Source organism: Ornithodoros turicata, unplaced genomic scaffold (assembly GCF_037126465.1).
Source record: "Ornithodoros turicata isolate Travis unplaced genomic scaffold, ASM3712646v1 Chromosome28, whole genome shotgun sequence".
NCBI lineage: Eukaryota > Metazoa > Arthropoda > Arachnida > Ixodida > Argasidae > Ornithodoros > Ornithodoros turicata.
The window spans coordinates 228,541-250,950 of NW_026999351.1; the positions used below are offsets into that span (position 1 = coordinate 228,541).

General features: G+C 46.9%; 1 protein-coding gene across 1 annotated transcript in view; it reads left to right on the forward strand.

The window, feature by feature from the left end:
- LOC135373637 (uncharacterized) overlaps positions 1-22,410 on the forward strand; it is a 187,537-nt gene that overhangs the window by 40,899 nt on the left and 124,228 nt on the right. Inside the window, exons 5-7 of the mRNA XM_064606733.1 lie at positions 1,250-1,326; positions 6,182-6,355; positions 12,737-12,908. Coding sequence (XP_064462803.1) covers positions 1,250-1,326; positions 6,182-6,355; positions 12,737-12,908 — 423 coding nt within the window. The remainder of the gene's footprint in view (positions 1-1,249; positions 1,327-6,181; positions 6,356-12,736; positions 12,909-22,410) is intronic.

Sequence of the window (22,410 nt, forward strand, 5' to 3'; positions counted from 1 at the left end):
CAGACGTGTCGCCTAAAGAGTGTTCAGTCCATAACCTGTCCTCTCCACGACGTCCGATGAACAACGTTTCCCGTACAGTCGGCTTGGCAGCGCCGCGACGCCGGAGAAATCGCTAAAAAGAAAGAAAAAGACGGCGCGGCCACATGACGTCAGCGGCTGACAGACGAGTGAGGGGGCATTTCTGCCGCGAGATTCAAAGCTCCCTCGCGATCCAGGATTGTGCGCTACGCTCAAACTTTTTGTGCGAATATGTATCACAGGGCTCAGAGTCATAATTTCTACTTCTCCGGTCATATTTTATTTCGATCATTTCCATGCTCCTTTAAATCACTTGGATGCGGGGTTTTGCAAACCGCAGTGATACAGCGAGCAGACGACACAGAGTCACAGAGAGAGAAGGCCAACAGATGGCACAGATCACCTCGCAGGCACGGAACCCATTAAACAATAGATGTCTCAGGAATGTCCATAGAATATTGAACGAATTCAGCACCTTGACGACCTTGTAGGGATGTCCAAGGGATATTAATGGTTTGCTGCGAACTGGGACGTTACAATCATTAACAGCTTAGACTGAGCTTCTGAAGAATTGATGTGCTTCAAAAAGTATCACGGTAATTACTAAATTGTGTGAAATGCGCTACGGTGTACTTGAAAATCACGTGATGTCTTTCCGCCAATCCGGGGCAGACTCCAACTTTGTCCTTTACGAAGGTTGAGGATCCCCACCCTTCAGCTTCTAAGTGCTCAAAATTAATTAGTGCGATAAGTATGAAGAACTGACAGATGATGACTTGTGTGTATGATCACACACCCAAGTTGTACGTGATGGTACTTTGAAACCACGGTTTATTGGCTTGATTACCACGATTTTTGGCTGCGTTTATTCCACCAATGCGCCGTCGAGCGCCACCAGATGCCCATACAGAAAGCAGGCAACGCGTTATGTGCATGTGCGAATGTGGAGTTACTAATTTTGCGCACACCCTGTACATTAAGGCGGCACGTACATGTGTCATCCTTGATGCAGCTTGCATGCATTGCCCCGTGTAATTCTTTAGTGGATCTCTAGCACTCTATTCTAAATGCCCTTTTCCTTTGTGGTTTGTTACATAAACAATTTGCCGTTTGTTAGTTTGTTGTGCCCATGGCTGTCCCGTGCTTTCCCCCACTCAGTGAAATGAATCGTTGAACTATGTATGCGTTTGATGCAAACGCTGGGAGTGCATTTACCAAAGATTTCTTGCAGGGGCTCGAAGACAGCGGTGATTGCTGTCGCAGTTTGTCTCTTGTTGACAGGATGTGCGTTCGCTGTAGCGCTTACAGGTATGGCCAACTCCCAAAGGCACTGTAGCGTACTAAATTGTTACGTGTGCGAAGCGAAACTTCGTTATTTATATATTGCCTCATGTCGGGAGCAGTCATTTCGAACATAGCATGTTTTTCTGCTTGGTACTGTCCTGAGTTTTGACAGCAGCGTATATCAATGATCGGAGGAATTATAGGTTACAAAACAGTAGGGCATTTTGATTCAACACTTCCGTTGATAGCAAAATCCTATCTAATGGCATTCATTTATCAAACTGAAGTTTACAAAAACACTTCCCAAGTAGAACCCCCCACACTCCCCTTAAACTTCTTTTCCTATGCATGCTCACCATCGCATTTTCAACCTCAACCGTGGCGGTGACACTCTTTGGCTTTTTACTTGTGAATTACTTGTTTCCTTTGTCCCTTATGCACTTGGAGGCTTTATGTGTTATGTGTTTCCCCGGATAGAGCAGTATTGGTCCGTTTAGCCATCTGTTCTCAGCAGCAGCCATGTCTCAAATGCCGCTGCAGCCACTGTATGAATGTGTCAGTGAGTGAGAATACATGTAAGAATGAGTGGAACAGAGTGTATGACCTGTCCGTCCCGATTACTTGAGGCGCCGCTATTCAAGAGAAGACCGTGCCCATGCAGAGGAACGGTAGCGCCCCGATTGGTAATCAGGGCGTGCCAAGCTCAACCGTTGCGCTCACACTCGTTGACCTTTTCTTGAATTGCTTGTTTCCTTTGTCCCTTATGCACTTAATGGCTGTGTGTTATGTGGCTCCCGGATACAGCAGCATTGATTTGTTTAGCCATCTGTTCTCAGCAGCAGCCATGTCTCAAGTGCCGCTGCAGCCACTGTATGAATGTGTCAGTTAGTGAGAATACATGTAAGAATGAGTGGGACGGAGTGCATGACCTGTCCGTCCCGATTACTCGAGGCTCCGCTATTCACGAGAAGGTCATGCCCATGCAGAGGAAAAGTAGCGCCCCTGATTGGTAATCAGGGCGTGCCAAGCTCAATCGTTGCTCTGACACTCGTTGACTCTTTCGTGAATTACTTGTTTGCTTTGTCCCTTATGCACATAATGGCTCTATGTGTTATGTGGCTCACGGATAGAGCAGCATTGGTTTGTTAAGCCGTCTGTTCTCAGCAGCAGCCATGTCTCAAATGTCGCTGCAGTCACTGTATGAATGTGTCAGTTAGTGAGAATACATGTAAGAATGAGTGCGACGGAGTGTATGACCTGTCCGTCCCGATTACTTGAGACTCCGCTATTCAAGAGAAGACCATGCCCATGCAGAGGAAAGGTAGCGCCCCTGATTGATGGCATGCCAAGCTCAACCGTGGCCCTGAAGCTCGTTGGCTTTTTCGTTAATAACTTGTTTGCTTTATCCCTTATGCACTTGGAGGCTCTATGTGTTATGTGTCTCTCAGGATGGAGCAGCATTGGTTTGTTTAGCCATCTGCTTTCAGCAGCAGCCATGCCTCAAATGCCGCTGCATCCACTGTATGAATGTGTCAGTGAGTGAGAATACATGTAAGAACGAGTGGGACGAAGTGCATGACCTGTCCGTCCCGATTACTTGAGGCTCCGCTATTCACGAGAAGGCCATGCCCTAGCAGAGGAAAAGTAGCGCCCCTGATTGGCAATCAGGGCGTGCCTAGCTCAACGGTTGCGCTGACACTCGTTGACTTTTTCGTGAATTATTGTTTCGTTTGTCCCTTGTGCGCTTAATGGCTCTATGTGTTATGTGTCTCCTTGGATGGAGCAGCATTGGTTTGTTTAGCCATCTGTTCTCAGCAGCAACCATGTCTCAAATGCCGCTGCAGCCACTGTATGAATGTGTCAGTGAGTGAAACTACATGTAATAACGAGTGGGACGAAGTGTATGACCTGTCCGTCCCGATTACTTGAGGCTCCGCTATTCACGAGAAGGTCATGCCCTAGCAGAGGAAAAGTAGCGCCCCTGATTGGTAATCAGGGCGTGCCTAGCTCAACCGTTGCGCTGACACTCGTTGACTTTTTCGTGAATTATTGTTTCGTTTGTCCCTTGTGCGCTTAATGGCTCTATGTGTTATGTGTCTCCTTGGATGGAGCAGCATTGGTTTGTTTAGCCATCTGTTCTCAGCAGCAACCATGTCTCAAATGCCGCTGCAGCCACTGTATGAATGTGTCAGTGAGTGAAACTACATGTAAGAACGAGTGGGACGAAGTGTATGACCTGTCCGTCCCGATTACTTGAGGCTCCGCTATTCACGAGAAGGCCATGCCCTAGCAGAGGAAAAGTAGCGCCCCTGATTGGTAATCAGGGCGTGCCTAGCTCAACGGTTGCGCTGACACTCGTTGACTTTTTCGTGAATTATTGTTTCGTTTGTCCCTTGTGCGCTTAATGGCTCTATGTGTTATGTGTCTCCCTGGATGGAGCAGCATTGGTTTGTTTAGCCATCTGTTCTCAGCAGCAACCATGTCTCAAATGCCGCTGCAGCCACTGTATGAATGTGTCAGTGAGTGAAACTACATGTAAGAACGAGTGGGACGAAGTGTATGACCTGTCCGTCCCGATTACTTGAGGCTCCGCTATTCACGAGAAGGTCATGCCCTAGCAGAGGAAAAGTAGCGCCCCTGATTGGTAATCAGGGCGTGCCATGCTCAACCGTTGCGCTGACACTCGTTGACTTTTTCGTGAATTATTGTTTCGTTTGTCCCTTGTGCGCTTAATGGCTCTATGTGTTATGTGTCTCCTTGGATGGAGCAGCATTGGTTTGTTTAGCCATCTGTTCTCAGCAGCAACCATGTCTCAAATGCCGCTGCATCCACTGTATGAATGTGCGAGTGAGTGAGGATAGATGTAAGTGTGTGTGGAAGCGAGTGTATGACCTGTTCGTCTCGATTACTTTAGGCTCCCTAGTTCACTAGAAGGCCATGCCAATGCCATTGAAACCAGTGTCAATGTAAAACATATGTTGCCTGATGCGTGCCATGCCTCTGTTGCACGAAGGATGTTACGTATATAATTTGCAGATACCAGGACGCGAATTTGCTTATTTGTTGACTTCATATCTCATGCGCGTCATTTTCGCATGCTTCGAGCACTATGGAAAAGCTACTACTAAATTGACACTCACAGCAGGATTCCTTAATAGTCCCACACATCCATATATCTGTCGGAGACATCCTAATGATGTTGCTGCGACGTTCAATCAGTGCTCACATCCTGGTCTCTTGGATGTCCCGAGAACGGCTCCAGGATCTGAGAACAGGGGAAGCAGAATATGCAGAGTGCGATATGCTGTAGACGTACGTGGGATATCTGTTGTTTACTGGGTAAATCACAATGCCAATAACGTTCTGGGATATCGGATACAGATCACATAAATGTCGAGATATTCAAGACATTCGGGTCCATGTACCGATGTCCCAGATATATTAATTGTTTGCTGGGTAGTGATAGACAACTGTTGCGATTTACTTGGAAAAGCAGATTACTCTCTAAGTAAGAGACAAAGGGGGGCCGGTTGCTACATGACAACAGCGAAAACGACAAAAATAACACGGAGACACATAGGGAACGGCGAACTTTGAACTTTGAATCATAACCGACCTTGAATCAAATGATTACAGGCATAGGTCGGCGCGAGCATGATCGCGGCAGCCTTGCCAGTGCTTCGTGATCGCACTCATGATCGCGATCATCAGGCTTTGATAAGGCATTGCGATCATGATTGCGCCGACCTATGATTACAGGTTGAAAGTTCGACGTTCCACATCTGTCCCTGCGTTACTTTATTTATCTTTCCTGATCACTTTCTAAACCTGTCCCTGCGTCTGATTTTTATTTGATTTATATTGATGTATACTTCCTACTAAAAATTCTGAGTAAACGCTACATGAGGGATTCATAATATTGGTGCCTTCGGTGCTACCTCAAGTGGACCGGTTCAGTTGCAGGCATGGTAACCTCCCAAGTGAATTCGCTGTATGAGTGTGTATATGTGTCCGTATATGAGATGGTGAAGCCTGAACGAGGAAGCGGTAAAAGTGGACATCTAAAGGGGATATAAGAGTGTGAATCGTCTGTATGTGTGTGTGTGTTGTGAAATACACCGTGAGTGATAGGTTTATTTTATTACACCTACAAACTTCTAAACTTAATGGGGTGTGTTATGGTACACCCACCTTACACTCCAAAGGGTGTAAAAAAGGTTAGTGTGTACTTCTGATATGAGCTGTTGTTTGAGATGTTTGAGATGAACCTCAATAAGTTAAAGTTACACCCCAACGCAGTCCATAAGATTGCAATTGCGCAATTACTTTCACCCGATGTTGACGCAATAGTTAAAATCATTGGTATCATGTTTTCCCAATTGACAGAAAATGACTGACACTGTGATTGACCAACGCCAAGTAACGCAAATATATATGATTTTGTGTTGCTTTAATTGCTATGTTGCGTCATCTATATCAAAAAGAGGCCCCGCATGCCCGTGGTATGCGGCCCCTGTAGTTTCACCATAGCTTAATGCGGCATGCTGACGCGAATGAGTTCGGCACCCCTGCTCTAGATACAGAACCGCATTGGTTCATATGCCCGTCTGTTCTGAACAGCTGACATGCCTCGTGTATCACCTGTCCGTCACGATTACTTGAGGCTCCACAGTTCACGAGAAGGCAATGCTAATACGGTGTAAAGATGGCTTCTCTTGGCTGCGATCAGGACAGTCCAGGCTCAAAACGTGAATTGTTCGTTGATTTTCCCAGTAGGCACTTGGATGCTCTATGTGTTGTGTTTGTCCCTAGATGAAGGCCGTCTCGGCTCGTTTGCCTTTGTTTTCGTATTGCGCTTTTTAATCAGATTACTTAACAGTGCTTAGGTTGGGCGGCGATAGTGGCGACGACATCATTGGAGCTGGAGATGACGGAGTTCAACCAAGTGATGACCAATATCAGGCATCTAATGCACAATCCAGCTCGGCCACAACGCCTGAGACCACCTCTACCTCTACCTCTACCTCGACTACAACCACGACACATAAACCCGGTCAATCTGCCTGTTTTTCTCCTTCTGATAAGCTTGTTATGTTTCGATGTGGTGCGTTATATTCGTAGGCGGGTGATTGTCTGCGATAACTGCAATTTTCCGTGGGGAAAAACCCATGGCTGAAAGCTATCGACGTCGAACAATACTAGTGTGTTGTGCAGCAGGCATTCATACTGAGTAGTTTTGCATACAATTCAATTCAACGTTTATTTTCTTATTCCCTGATGGGTGGGCGATCAATTAAATTGAATTGAGTTCATTTTATGAAAAATACTTTCTTATGGAGAAGACTGAAAAAAAGTGCTAGATGTAGCTTGACAAGTTCCCAACTGCCAAACACTTAACTTGTAAAAATAAACATACAGATTTTACTATATTACATGAACGAAGAAGGGACCAAACAAAACATGGTAAATTCCATAAATTACACGGTCATTCAATCGATAAATGTGTAAATACTTAAAATAGATGTTAAGTGATATGACAAGGATTGTGATGTCTAAATTATTCAGAGACGTGGGACTATCCAATCTCTCTTCTGACGAACATTGTGAGACATAAGATTTCGTTCTCACCTGACAAATGGGACAACGGAAGTATACCATTGGAAATTTTGATACAAACTATACAGTCGATAATTGTCAAGATCAAAAACATTTATGATATTCTAAAGTTAAAATATCCTTGTGTACACTCTCGAAAACCGATACCAAAAGACGAGTTACATTATTCTTTCAAGACTTACCCCAATTTAAATTACAATAATTACGATGACGAAAAAGAAGCATGTGCCTATTCTTCCTACGTATACCCATTATCTTGCATAACTTTTAAGTTTATGTTACCATGTTCATTCCACAGTGGGCTTTCGTTGAAAATAACGCCTCAACATTTAACAGAATCACTATTTAAAGTGGTTCCATCTATTTTAAAGTGGTGTGCCATCGTATATTATTTCGTTCCTTAAATTTATGGTTCTATATTTATTTTTTTTATTTTGCCGAAAAGTAAGCTTTAGTCTTACTACCCCTAATACGTAAGGGATTAATTTCAAACCATATTTGTTGACAATGGAGTGCTTCATTAGCAGTGTCAACTAACGAATCAATGTTAGGGCCACTAAAACATATGCTTGTATCGTCAGCATACGATATAACGTCACCTTGTACGTTCAATTTAACAATGTCGTTGAGGTATACAATGAACAAAAGAGGCCCAAGCACACTTCCCTGAGGTACACCACGAACAGCAGTGATTCGTGGGGATGAAATTCTAATTGTTATGATGTTTAATTAAGGTTTCAGTAACTGTAAAGCTGTTCCGCGTATCCCATAATCCCCTAAGTGCGCATTTGTTATGGCAGTGCATCAGATGACCGAAACGCTCAGAGAACGTGCGTAAAGAATATAACCGTAAAAGGTCCCTTCTATAGCTTTTTTATCGAACATTTCTGCATTCACATATTAAAATAACGTCAGAGTGACTCGTCCTTCCGTCTCATGCGTCCATTATTTCTTTTGAAAAATGGGAGGATCATGAAATGGTGGCGGTTCCCCTGGTACGTATCGTACTATACCAGTGCACAACATGGAAGAAACATTCAGAGAAGGTGATGTAAAGAACATAACCGTAATAGGGTCCCTTCTATAGATTTTTTATCGAACATTAGTGCGTTTATATCCCGAAATAATAGTATGGTCATTCATCCTTCCGTCTCATGCGTGCACTATTTCAGTTGAAAAATGGGAGGATCATGCGATGGTGACGGTTCACCTGGTGCGTGAATGGACCATGGACGAAACGTTCAGAGAAAGTGATGTGAAGAACATAACGTATGTCACGTGTGGATCTAAACCCGGTTTCTGGAATATATAGTTTAATGTTGTCAAAATTGTGACCAGGAACGTTAAAGTGTTCGGCGACTGCTTTGGGGAGTTTGTTGGACGTCTCGGTTCTGTGTCCGGTAAGGCGGTTGTTCATTTGTTGGCCGGTTTCACCAATGTATTTCATAGAGCAGTCGCCGCATTCAATGCAGTATATGACATTGGAGCTTGTGCATGTGAATGCGTGGTTAACGGGGTGGGTGTAATTGCTCGCAGTGCTTTTGATGGAGTTAGCGTGTTGAACGTGCTTGCATGTCTTGCAGCGCGGGAGGTTGCAGGGTCGTGTTCCCGTGTACGGGGTGCTCGTTTTGCTGATTTTGGCATTGACCAAGGAGTCTGCTGGCTGACGAAGGAGTTGATGGTTGATTGTGTCCAGGCGTTCACATCCTAAAACAATGTCGGAGTCAGTCGTCCTTCTGTCTAATGCGTCCACTATTTCAGTTGAAAGATGGGAGAATGATGGAATCGTGAGTGTTCACATGGTGCGCATCGTGCTATACCGGTGCACCACATGGACGAAACGCTCGGAGAACGAGCTGTAAAGAACATAACCGTAAAACGTTCAGATCAGCAGCTTTTTTATCGAACATTTGTGCGTTCACATCCTAAAACAATGTCAGAGTCAGGCGTCCTTCCGTCTAATGCGTCCACTATTTCAGTTGAAAGGTGGGAGAATGATGGAATCGTGAGTGTTCACATGGTGCGCATCGTGCTATACCGGTGCACCACATGGACGAAACGCTCGGAGAACGAGCTGTAAAGAACATAACCGTAAAACGTTCAGATCTGCAGCTTTTTTATCGAACATTTGTGCGTTCACATCCTAAAACAATGTCAGAGTCAGGCGTCCTTCCGTCTAATGCGTCCACTATTTCAGTTGAAAGGTGGGAGAATGATGGAATCGTGAGTGTTCACATGGTGCGCATCGTGCTATACCGGTGCACCACATGGACGAAACGCTCGGAGAACGAGCTGTAAAGAACATAACCGTAAAACGTTCAGATCTGCAGCTTTTTTATCGAACATTTGTGCGTTCACATCCTAAAACAATGTCAGAGTCAGGCGTCCTTCCGTCTAATGCGTCCACTATTTCAGTTGAAAGGTGGGAGAATGATGGAATCGTGAGTGTTCACATGGTGCGCATCGTGCTATACCGGTGCACCACATGGACGAAACGCTCGGAGAACGAGCTGTAAAGAACATAACCGTAAAACGTTCAGATCTGCAGCTTTTTTATCGAACATTTGTGCGTTCACATCCTAAAACAATGTCAGAGTCAGGCGTCCTTCCGTCTAATGCGTCCACTATTTCAGTTGAAAGATGGGAGAATGATGGAATCGTGAGTGTTCACATGGTGCGCATCGTGCTATACCGGTGCACCACATGGACGAAACGCTCGGAGAACGAGCTGTAAAGAACATAACCGTAAAACGTTCAGATCTGCAGCTTTTTTATCGAACATTTGTGCGTTCACATCCTAAAACAATGTCAGAGTCAGGCGTCCTTCCGTCTAATGCGTCCACTATTTCAGTTGAAAGGTGGGAGAATGATGGAATCGTGAGTGTTCACATGGTGCGCATCGTGCTATACCGGTGCACCACATGGACGAAACGCTCGGAGAACGAGCTGTAAAGAACATAACCGTAAAACGTTCGGATCTGCAGCTTTTTTATCGAACATTTGTGCGTTCACATCCTAAAACAATGTCAGAGTCAGGCGTCCTTCCGTCTAATGCGTCCACTATTTCAGTTGAAAGGTGGGAGAATAATGGAATCGTGAGTGTTCACATGGTGCGCATCGTGCTATACCGGTGCACCACATGGACGAAACGCTCGGAGAACGAGCTGTAAAGAACATAACCGTAAAACGTTCAGATCTGCAGCTTTTTTATCGAACATTTGTGCGTTCACATCCTAAAACAATGTCAGAGTCAGGCGTCCTTCCGTCTAATGCGTCCACTATTTCAGTTGAAAGGTGGGAGAATGATGGAATCGTGAGTGTTCACATGGTGCGCATCGTGCTATACCGGTGCACCACATGGACGAAACGCTCGGAGAACGAGCTGTAAAGAACATAACCGTAAAACGTTCAGATCTGCAGCTTTTTTATCGAACATTTGTGCGTTCACATCCTAAAACAATGTCAGAGTCAGGCGTCCTTCCGTCTAATGCGTCCACTATTTCAGTTGAAAGGTGGGAGAATGATGGAATCGTGAGTGTTCACATGGTGCGCATCGTGCTATACCGGTGCACCACATGGACGAAACGCTCGGAGAACGAGCTGTAAAGAACATAACCGTAAAACGTTCGGATCTGCAGCTTTTTTATCGAACATTTGTGCGTTCACATCCTAAAACAATGTCAGAGTCAGGCGTCCTTCCGTCTAATGCGTCCACTATTTCAGTTGAAAGGTGGGAGAATAATGGAATCGTGAGTGTTCACATGGTGCGCATCGTGCTATACCGGTGCACCACATGGACGAAACGCTCGGAGAACGAGCTGTAAAGAACATAACCGTAAAACGTTCAGATCTGCAGCTTTTTTATCGAACATTTGTGCGTTCACATCCTAAAACAATGTCAGAGTCAGGCGTCCTTCCGTCTAATGCGTCCACTATTTCAGTTGAAAGGTGGGAGAATGATGGAATCGTGAGTGTTCACATGGTGCGCATCGTGCTATACCGGTGCACCACATGGACGAAACGCTCGGAGAACGAGCTGTAAAGAACATAACCGTAAAACGTTCAGATCTGCAGCTTTTTTATCGAACATTTGTGCGTTCACATCCTAAAACAATGTCAGAGTCAGGCGTCCTTCCGTCTAATGCGTCCACTATTTCAGTTGAAAGGTGAGAGAATGATGGAATCGTGAGTGTTCACATGGTGCGCATCGTGCTATACCGGTGCACCACATGGACGAAACACTCGGAGAACGAGCTGTAAAGAACATAACCGTAAAACGTTCAGATCTGCAGCTTTTTTATCGAACATTTGTGCGTTCACATCCTAAAACAATGTCGGAGTCAGTCGTCCTTCTGTGTAATGCGTCCACTATTTCAGTTGAAAGGTGGGACAATAATGGAATGGTGAGTGTTCACATGGTGCGCATCGTGCTATACCAGTGCACCACATGGACGAAACGCTCAGAAAATGTGCTGTAAAGAACATAACCGTTAAACGGTTCCGCTCTATAGCTTTTTTATCCAACATTTGTGCATTCACATCCTAAAACAATGTCAGAGTCAGTCGTCCTTCCGTCTAATGCGTCCACTATTTCAGTTGAAAGGTGGGAGAATGATAGAATGGTGACGGTTCACATGATGCGCGTTGTGCTATAGCAGTGCACCATATGGACGAAGCGCTCAGAGAACTTGCTGTAAAGAACGTAACCGTAAAACGGTCCCGTCTATAGCTTTCTTATTGAACATTTGTGCGTTCACATCCTAAAGTAATACGGAGTCACTTGCCCTTCCGTCTCAAGCGTCCACTATTTCAGTTGAAAGGTGGTATAATCGTGGAATAGTGACTTTTCACATGGTGCTCATCGTGCTATAGCAGTGCACAATATGGACGAAACGCTCAGGGAACATGCTGTAAAGAACATAACCGTAAAACTGTCCCGTCTATAGCTTTTTATGTAACATTTGTGCGTTCATAATTTCGAAAGATGGCTGCCGGCTCTTGCATGTTGAAGAACCTGAGGAGTACGCGTTTCGCTCAGAGTACACGCGATGTTTCTCTACAAAGCAAATACGGACTAAGTCATGGTAGCGTACCACATTCCAAACATGATTAGGTCATTGACTTTCGAGACGATCCAACCAACCCTTGGGTGGAGCCGCCTTTTCTTTCCGCGCTTGACTGGGAAGTGAAGCGCATGCCCGTAAAGACATCACAGCCATCAAAAACGTGGCATCATTTGAGCGTACCACTAATACAAAGAAGCGACCTGTAATCTTCATGAAGGAATACGGTTTAGTGAAACAGCGTCGTCCCGTCCGTGTTGTTTTGGTTGCACTTTGTCTTCCAACGTCATGATTATGTCGCGGGGACGTTTCTTGGGTAGAATTCTATTAGAGGCAGTTATCTGAAAATTATTGCACGAATTATTGAGTTATTAATGTACTGCGAATGGTCAAACGACCACATTTGGTCACTTGGCATGTTCCAAGTACGAAAGAACTACAAATCGACACATCACCTCGAAGCATGGCGTTCCGTACTGCAGGGGCCTATGCCTATCTAAGTTTGTGACTCTCTGAAATAACAAGTTTTCTTCTAACTACTCGACCCCTGACCTACACTGAGGCAGTGAGCTGTACATAACGTTATATAGCCCAGTCCTCGAGTAGGGTTCACGGCGTTGATTGCGACCACTCTTTATACGCTTTTGTTCCCCATTATTTATAGCTCAATCTTAATGTGAACTAGCTGGAAGGGTCATACTGGTTCTTATAAGGCCCTCTGTTCCCAACAACAGTTTCCTTTACTGTGTTTGCAGAAAAGTTGGCTTGCTCCATCTTCAATGACTCTCTGTCAAGGGACGATCTCTGCGATTACCTTTTCCTTGAAGACCCCAAGCCCCTCAATGACGCCAGCCCTGCGAGAAACGAGTTCGCCGAAAAGTGTCGCAGCTACTCCAGGACCAAATGTGGGATGCTAACTAAGGGCAGGTGTGCAAACTTGTTCCTTCCATGTACCACTTCTGTGCGTTAGGAATGAACGTCGTTAATTGGCCATAAAGTTTGCTATTATGGATGAACGTATTGTAAGAGGACGCGAGGAAGCTGGGGTGATTACGGAAGGCTAAGCGTGGGCCACAAGGAAGAGATGAAAACAGATAACTCGATGTGAACTTGATGAACTGAACATTTGGTGTGTGTGCCATTTCCCTGAGTTGAGAGAAACGAGGAAAACAAACGAAAACGGAACACGCAGGACGTGAGAGAACTGATGTTCTGAGGCTGGAACAACATAGAAGGGACATCTTTCTTCGTTTTTTTTACGCAGGACGTGCTCACGGATTGAATTCGATTACAGTCCGTTCTGTACGTTTCGTTCTCATTTGCTTCGCCAGACCGAGGATACATTGACTAGATGTTTTTCTTTCTAGAAACTTTCTTCCCGCCGAGAAACTAATATGCCAGAATTTTTTCCGGACGAAATCGCTCCACTCTGTGAGAAGCGCTCTCTTTCTCTTCGAAATCCTTCTCTTTCACTTGCCCAAGAAGTTTCTCTTCCGCATTCCTCCTCTCGAGCGCGTTCTCCCGTGGAGAGCGCAATTATGCGGGCCGTGCTGCTGGCCCCCGTTACGTCACGGATGTTGCGCAATGCCAAGCAACGCTGTTGTGAGGCTGTGAGCGCATTGGCTCCTGCCAGTCGCGCCTACAAGGCATCAGTCGCGTCTGAGGTCTGAAGGATTACGTTTCTCTTCGTTGCAGGCGCTCGGATAACGCACTATAATGAACAGCTTTTAGTGTGTGAATCGTTTGCTACACTTGCTCTGGCAGGTGTGAGATGTGAGCTGCACTTTTCCGTCGAATGTAATCGTCTCAGGAAACGCAAGTACCAATCTGCGTGGCTATGAGGATTTTGCTGACGAAATACGCCTCAACTCGTGTTCACCATTACCATCACTATAACTATTATTATTCAAAGCAGCTTCGCGCTTTCAAGCGATTCTAATTTGCTCTGCATTTCGTAGTGTACAGACGCGACGGGTTGGTCGTATTTTCTTGAGTCAAAGGACTTATTGTTTGCCTAAGAATATGTTTCAGAATGGTGTTGTACACTCTAAGAAAAAGAGGAGTACTTTTACTCCTTTTCGGGAGTAAATGCACGGGAGTAAATGAGTGTCACAGAGTGAAGACCGCATTTCACGCGCTGTTGTAAGAGTCCCAGGTACATAATCGGTGCGCATGCATGAGAATACTTTGAAGCAAACCGTCAACGGTGATATATCGAGTGATATAAAATCTTGCGCCATACTAGGGCACAATTTGCGCTAACTGTTTCTTACTCTGTGTGGCTGGAAATTTGCTACGTTGTCTGAGTTATACAGCCTGATGTCGTTCAAATTGACGAAGGGCACATATTTACGTAGACTGTTGCATTTAGGAGACCATTCGCGAAGTTTAGTGACAATTTGCAGTCCTGGGGAGTAAATGGCGGGACTAAATGTTGGGTTAGGGGACTAAAACGGGGAGTAATTGCAGACTACGGGAGTAGAAGCTGCAATTACTCCCCGTTTTACTCCTTTTTTTCTTAGAGTGTAGTTTATGAGGTATTTAGTGTTGAGCGCGTCATAAAGGTGAAGAGTTAGCATTAACAACTACAGAAACTCAAGTGCAGCGCATTCTGTAAGATTATTTTGTAAGTTGAACATGTTTATTGTTCAACCAGGCTTACAATACTATGTAATACTTTCATAATCAATCTCGAGACTGAGGGACACAAACTAACGACACCAGCTCGCCTGCTTCATTGCCGCCTTATACTAAGGTGTTACATAAGCTTTGTCACCAGTTAAGGTACCTGGAAAGAAGCAAAAGCCCCAGTAGTAACGTAATATGGCATATATATTTCGCGATAAAAACGAGAAGTAATTGTTGCAACTTCAAATAAACCGCTTTTTGGTCTCTCGACGGAAATCTGACAGTTCTTCGTAAAAGAACTGTCCAATATGCCACCTGGATAGAGAGTCGTCAGCTGTGGAGGCTCCGCCGAAAGTTTTGCCCCACTTGCGTACGTGTCGAGGACGAGTGCACCAGGCTCTCACAGCTGAAATGTCGGCATTGTGCTCAAATAGTACGGTAGCTAAAATGCGCAAGAGCTAATAAATGAAACACCTACACATGCACATTATATGGTACAGATGCATACTTCTTATGCATATGCAAGAACAGGGTGCATTCTATTTTACACTGCCACACAGCTCATCTAACAACTGTATCGTCACGAATGTTATTAGCAAATAAGGGCTGAAGTCGCAGCGCAGGCTTTACAGGATGCCCAGAGCAAGTTGTACTGGTTGAACACAGCAATACTCCACTGATATAGCAGTGGTTGCTAAGGTTATTTTTGGTATTGTAAAGCACAGAATTGTAGGAGGAACAAAATCTCCTGACGACATGCTGCGTCAAACGTCGTTTTTTTTTTTCTGATGTGAAGTACAGACAACTTGCTCGAGTTGTTCTGGCATGTTACCCCGGTGAAAGACTTTAGCTGCTATACACTTGGGTCGCCCTGCTTTGAGAGGAGAAAAGAAAACACAGTATGCAACTCCAGTTCCGTTGAATGCAAATGGATGTAATCCACCTGAGTAATCATTATAACATAAACAAAAGTCTGCACATCTTAAAAGCAACCTAGCTTATGTAGGTGTCAACAAGAAAACGTCCTCCCCAATACCGTATTTGTTCACATGATACAGTAAACGGAAATTAAATTAAAGAAAAGAAACTTCGGAACAGTATACAGAGCCCAAACGGCAGGCAAGACAATGCTGCAAAGAGGAATCTGGAGGGAGGCTGCACAGCATTTGTCTGCTCTGAATAGTGGATTGCAGTGATCATGCTGCCTCACATCAGGGGTTTCGGGCTCAGCTGAGGAAGTTACCTGTAAACATGAAAGCAGATGAGTGAAGAGAAAAGAACGGATACATATGTTCAAGATGTTACATAAATATTCTGTTGAAGTATGGTTTCTAAAATCATGCTAAACGAAGTGCACATTTATCAACAGTGCCCCACCTCAGTTTAGGGACTAGATTCAGTGACTTCTATTTTTGTGTTTTTTACTCTCTCGTGTGCCGTAAGCTGCCGCAAGCCTTCCGAGTTACGCAGATGAGAATTAACCCATTTACGCAATCCAAAAACCGGTGAGCTCGATTTCGACCATACGGACTCAGCTGAGCACCTTATCCAGTACGTTGAAGATATTCAGCGTCACCTCCGAAAATCCAGTCGTGCAAATGTCCGCTACAAACACGAGCAGTCGACGGCACCGCATTGTCTTTCCACTCCTCCGGTCCGATTGCTTCGAGGCATCAAAAGCTGTCCGTCTTGTCACTGTCAAGCGTTTGACATTGGATGCCCGGCGAATATTGACGTGAATTAGGGCAACCAACCATCCAACATCATTTCCGCATGTCGGAGAAAACCACAACTGCGATCATGCGACTATGCAACTCCAATAGCCTGCGACCATCGCACGGAAGCGCGCGTCAGGGAAAATCCACTCCCGCTGAACGCATACGCGCGATCCTACGGCTCATGCTCCTGGCGGGACCACGACACGTCACCATGACGTGACGCGGACCCGGCTGTGGTTGCTCGCTCAAGTCAAGTTGCTCGCTGTGCCTCCGCGCGGCAGCTCGCCACGGTGCGGCGCCAGGTGTACTCCCTTCGCCGCTCCGTTTAAATTCGCTCCCGAGAATGCTCCTACCACGACGAAGGTAAAATTTTCGCTCTACACTCATAAAAATATTTTCTTTCTGATGAAAACAAAAAAAAAGATTTCATAGTCCATTTAAATACTTTGCCGTGCAATCTTCTGTATAGCGAAGCGCTCCAGCTTTATGTATAATTTTCCCCTCACCACGAAGGGAAAATCGGGTAAATTCACCTGTGGGATCTCCATGAGGTACTGTTGTATTGCGTTGAATAATGTTTTTTTTTTTTTTGCAAAATGCAGAGCAGAATACACTGGGTGCACTGCGTAGAAATCTTACGGAGAGAGGCTAGAAGGAAAGGTTGGGAGGAGGAGCGGAGGAGAGCAAAGAACTGGGCTCTTCCCTCTCTCAATGTATGCGCTCGGAGGCAGCCATTGAATCAGACGAGGAAACGTCGCTTATTTTTAGGCTCCGAAAGGAGGCGCAATTCCGAAAACGGTTGGCAAAGCTTGCTCCGCTGCGTCCGTTGGCTACGGATTTTGTCACTGGCCGCCCCTATCCAGGCTTGTAGCCAAGCTTGGTCGAGGCAGCGGGGCGGCGGCGGTGACCGCGTCCCCATGTGGTGTCCGTGTCGTGTCTGTTTTTTTCTTCTTCTTTCTTTCAAATTGTAGGGTTTCATGATTAGGTTTGTGCGTTACTGCTCCAAAAATCGTTTTTTTAATTATGTTTTGTATATGCTTCCCTGATTGTTTTTTTTTTCTCTTTTTTTTGCATGCGCGCGGTAACGGTAGCTGATTCATTATGGCGCTGTGCTCCCCAGTACGTCCTAGTTTCCGAGGTCTCCTACTCCTACTCCTACTCCTACTCCTTAGAAAGTAGCCTACTCCTTAAGAATACTATGCTGCACTGACTCCGTGCTGCTTCAAGGCAGCCTCAGCTTGCGCTTTCCATGCCGAAACTGGGAGGTGGCACGGGTTCGAATCATCGCACCGGCTGCGCTGTCTGGTGTTTCCCTGGATTTTCCGGCTGACTTTCCAGACTAATGTCGGCACAGTTCCCCCTGAAGTAGTCCCAGGACACGTACTAACCCCCTGTCCGTCACTGCTTCCTGCTGTCCTCTCGCATTACTCTCCATTACTTCCCTCTACATTACTTCGTGTGGTACGGGGGTGGGCACCTTTCTTCTGTCCTTCTTGCGCACTGGTGATGTCCTCTCCATCTGTACACATCTGTACGCCGTTCATAGCCACAGTTGCTTCGCGGCGCTAACACGGTATAAAAGAATCGGCATGCATAACAAAAGGAGCATGAGCAGAATTGCCGGACACCCCGAATTAGTTCACGAAAGTGGCTCCACATGGCTTCAACTCTCCATCATATACTTTCCCCTTTCCTAGTATCCTTTCCCTCGTGCTCTTCAATACCCCGTCGGTAATCCCGTTGCCATACACACAACGGGGTACAATGTGTTCTTCTGGCCTATATCATGAAGTACACAAACAAAGCTAGGAAAGCCACTGGAGCTTGGCCCTGTCGAGTGTGTTGAGATTTCGCCAGTCGTTTTCCCACTGAAATGAAGTCTCGTTTGGCTAAATCGTCTGCCAGGTCTCTCTCCGACTGCCAAACTGAAATTTCAGGAACTTTGAGTGATTGATAGCGCATGATGTGTAAAGAAGAAAGTCCGAGCTGCAGTGGCAGAAAAAAGAAAGGTCCCGTGCTCCCCTATGCCGTATATCGATGTCGGTGAAGTAAAAACAAACAAACAAATGCATTACCTTTATTGCCCCCTATGGTTTAGTTGCATCGCCGTGAGAAAATGAGAATATGTTACAGCCTGGCGAGTTCTGTTTTAGCAAAAAAATAAAAAATACAGCTCGTTTCAGAGTAAAGTTCGGGTTTGGGTACCAGGTTTCCTGTCTTGACCGCCCTACAGTATGCTGGGAAATTCCGATATCTGCGTGTATTCCGTATTGTCAGCTATGCTCCTAACAAATATAGCCATTGCATTGAGGGCTGGGAGGCGAATAAGGGGGACAATACTTTGTGGAAGCCTATTCCCACTCTCAAGGGCAAAGCCCGTCCATTCGACTCCCATGGAAAGCGAGGCACAGAGACAAAGTCAAAATACGGAAAGAAACGTGATATTTAATAACTCACATAATGGAATCTTTACACAGAGAATGTTCTCCAAGCCAGTCGTTCCGCGCACCGTCTCCGAGGCCAGCCGCTGCAGGCTCTGATCTCGCTCACACGCGCTCACGGTTTTTGATCTATCCAAGTCAAGGCCCCTCCCACAGCGCGTGAGGCTAACATCTGACCTAGACACAGGTTTTGCCTGGTGCCATCTCTGTGTGGTGGCCGGATACACCACAACTACCCCCCTCTAATAGAAGTCACAATGTGTTAAAAAATACATGAAGAAAATACAAAGTCAATACCTTAACAAGTAATTGCATACAAATGCAACTCTGATAGTTCAAAACGTGAAACAAAATGTCACACATCCACAGCAGCTCACACCGTTACAGTTTCATCAGGCATGTCGAGAACCGTATCGTCCATGTGATCGTCAGCCGGGCCTCGAGGTACGGAGGAGCCGGGTGTTGGGAAGGTGGTAGGCACCTGCGGGCGCATGAGGGGAGAGGTTCCCGTTTCCCTCAGAAGGTCAGGACAGTGACGTCGAGTGGCGAGGGCAGCTGAGACGTCAGTGGTTGCACGGGCGGTTGATCGGGAGGCTTCAAGTTTGGACTGGTGGAGCTGGCCTTGGCGGTGTGCACGCCGATGTAGCTCTGGCACACCGCGCAGGGGACAGATTTGTCGAGCTTCATCTTCGGACAGCAGAATTGGGGGATCGCAGGGGTGTCTCTCCACCAAGGTCAGTCCAGGCTGTACCCTTGACGGGCTTTCTCCGCAGACAGGGCGGGGCTGGGAGCTCCATTTCGAACGTGACACCCAGCCAACGCAGCCAACCGGTCTTCCTTGCGAGACCACAGTCCAAGTGGCTACAGACCGCCTCGTGGACGTCCCCGAAGTGGCTCCGAGGGGGGACGGGACCGGCGTGAGGGCCCACCTGCTTCGGGCAAGGACCGTGTCGGAGGGGGGACCCTCCTGCTGTAGTACCTCGCACGGGGAGGCATGGCAGCTGCTTGAAAAAATAGAGGATCACGGTGAGAAAGCAATTTCCGACCGCGAGAACCTGAAAAGGCTCTCCCCCAGAAGGTTATAGCTGAAGACTGCGAAGCAGAAATCACATTAAGAAAGATAAACTACGCAAGAACACTAGGATTTAGTGATTGGGATAGTGACGGCTACGTGGGTCGCCTGCGGCGACGCAAACTGCAGCGACTGGAGGGTCCGGGAGCGGGATCCTGGTCCAGGTCTTCAGGAGGAGGCTGAGGAGTTGCTTCTTCGCCCTTGGGGTCGCGGAGGTGGTAAGTCTTCTGATCCGCGATGTGTACTGGCCCCGTTTCTTCGCCCGTGTCGCACCGACGAAGCCTGTAAGCGTGGTCGGAGGAGCACGCACTTACCTCGAGGGGGCCATCCCACCTATCTGCGAGCGAAGCTGCTCAGCCACGTGACGCATCGCTAAACGGGTGAGTCCGTCGAAGGACAAGGTCACCGACGCTGTAGGTGAGATTCCGTCGTCCACGGTTCTACCGGCGAGCCTGGTCCAACCTTGCGACGTCCAAGTTCTCCCGAGCCGTCCGAGTTGCGACGTCCAGTCGGCTCTGGAGATCCTCAGCGTACCTTGAATAAGAAGGCTGATTACTGCCATCCCTTAGGCCCAGGGCATTCTCTACTGGAAAAGGAGCCTCTTGTCCCAAGTTCAGGAACGCCGGGGTGAAGCCTGTAGATCTGTTGACCGTCGTCCGTGTAGCGAACACCAGCTCAGTCAGGCGAAGATCCCAATCACGGTGGTGCTGACTAGTAAAAGCAACCAACATCTTCAGGTTCCCATTAACACGTTCGGTAATATTAGCCTGAGGGTGATACGGGGAAGTCTTCTTGTGCCGAATGCCTAAGACAGCGCAAGAATCTGAGAACACCTTACTTGTAAAGTAGGTTGCGTTGTCAGTGATCAGCTGAGCGGGAAACCCGAACCGGTAAAAGGTGTCGAGTAGTCGTTCCCATACTCTTTGGGAAGTCAGCGTCCTGAGAGGAAACAGGCTCAACCCACTTTGTGAAATGATCAGTAACCACAAACAGGTATTGGTTACCTCTAGGACTACGAGGAAAAGGTCCCATCCCATCACAAGCAACTATCTGCCAGGGCGTATTGCTCTGAACCGGCTGTAAGCGCCCAGGGGGTAAACCACCACGAGATTTTGCTCTGTGGCATATCGGACAAGTACGAACATACTTAGTTACGTCCTGCCTCATACCCGGCCATGTCGCAACGCTACATAACTTTTCGTAAGTTTTCCTGCCACTGCTGTGACCTTCCAAGGCCGAGTCATGAAAGTAACGTATGAAAGACTTACGCAGCTTACCTGGCACCGCGACTCTGAATGGGGATGTACCGTCGTCGTCATCCGCCTGGGGTATGTACCTGAACCTGGGGTATGCCCAGCAGATAGGAGTCGTTCCATCCGTCAGTCGTTCCGGTGTCCGCCGAGACCTGCTCAGCTAACCATTGAGACACCCGCTGACAAAGGCCGTCCGCTCTCTGAGCATCTAGGAGCTGCTCTCTGCTCACGACCGTGCCCCAGGACGAGGATCCGTCCCGTGCCACTTGTGCTGCTGCCAGGAGTTGAGAAGGCGCCTCAGTGCCTTCCTCTCCCCACTCCGGTAAAGGCGCACGGGATAGTGCGTCCGCTACCACGTTCGTGGGGCCCCGCCTGTACTCCATGTTGAAGGAGTAGCCTTGTAGCTTCAGGGCCCACCTGGTGAGACGTCCAGCTGGGTTATGGAGCCGCCTGCAGCCATGAGAGTGCCTGGTGGTCAGTCTGGACGGTGAAAGTGCTGCCATCCAGGTAGAGATCAAACTTCCTGAGAGCGAAGATGATCGCCAGGCACTCCTTTTCCGTGACGGAATAATTCCGTTCTGCCGGATTCAGCGTGCGACTTGCAAAAGCCACTGGACAGAGAATAGCGTCATGCTCCTGCAAGAGAACTGCGCCAACACCATAATCGCTAGCATCTGTTTGCACAACAAACGGTTTATTTAGGTTGGGCAAATACAGCCTGGCCGTATTAGCGATTGCATGAGATAGAGCTCGGAACGATTGTTCCTGCTGTTCTCCCCAATGCCAGCGTGTGTCTTTGCGCAACAACTGGTTAAGCGGCTGCGCTAACTGAGCACAGTTAGGAATGAATTGCCGGTAAAAACCAACCATACCTAGAAAACGCTGCAAGGCTCTTACGTTACCGAGAACCGGAAACTCCGTGATTGCCTTTAGCTTGTCATGGCTAGTACTGATGGTGCCTCCGTCCACCACAAAGCCGAGAAGGCTGATCCTAGGCGATGCCAGATGTATCTTGCGGGGGTTAATGGTTAGCCCCGCCTGCTTCATCCTTGCAAGGACGATTGACAGGTGTTCCAAGTGTTTCTGAAAATTTCCGGAAAATACTACGACATCATCCATGTACGCCATCGCGAAATTGTACTTCGCATCTCCTAGCACGGTGTCCATCAACCGCTAGAAACTGGCTGGTGAGTTAGACAGACCGAAAGGCATCCGTACGAACTCGAACAGACCCCTCTGACAGGTAAAGGCTGTCCTCGGGACATCCTCCGGGGCAACTTGCATCTGCAAGAACCCTCTGCTACAATCAAGCGTTGA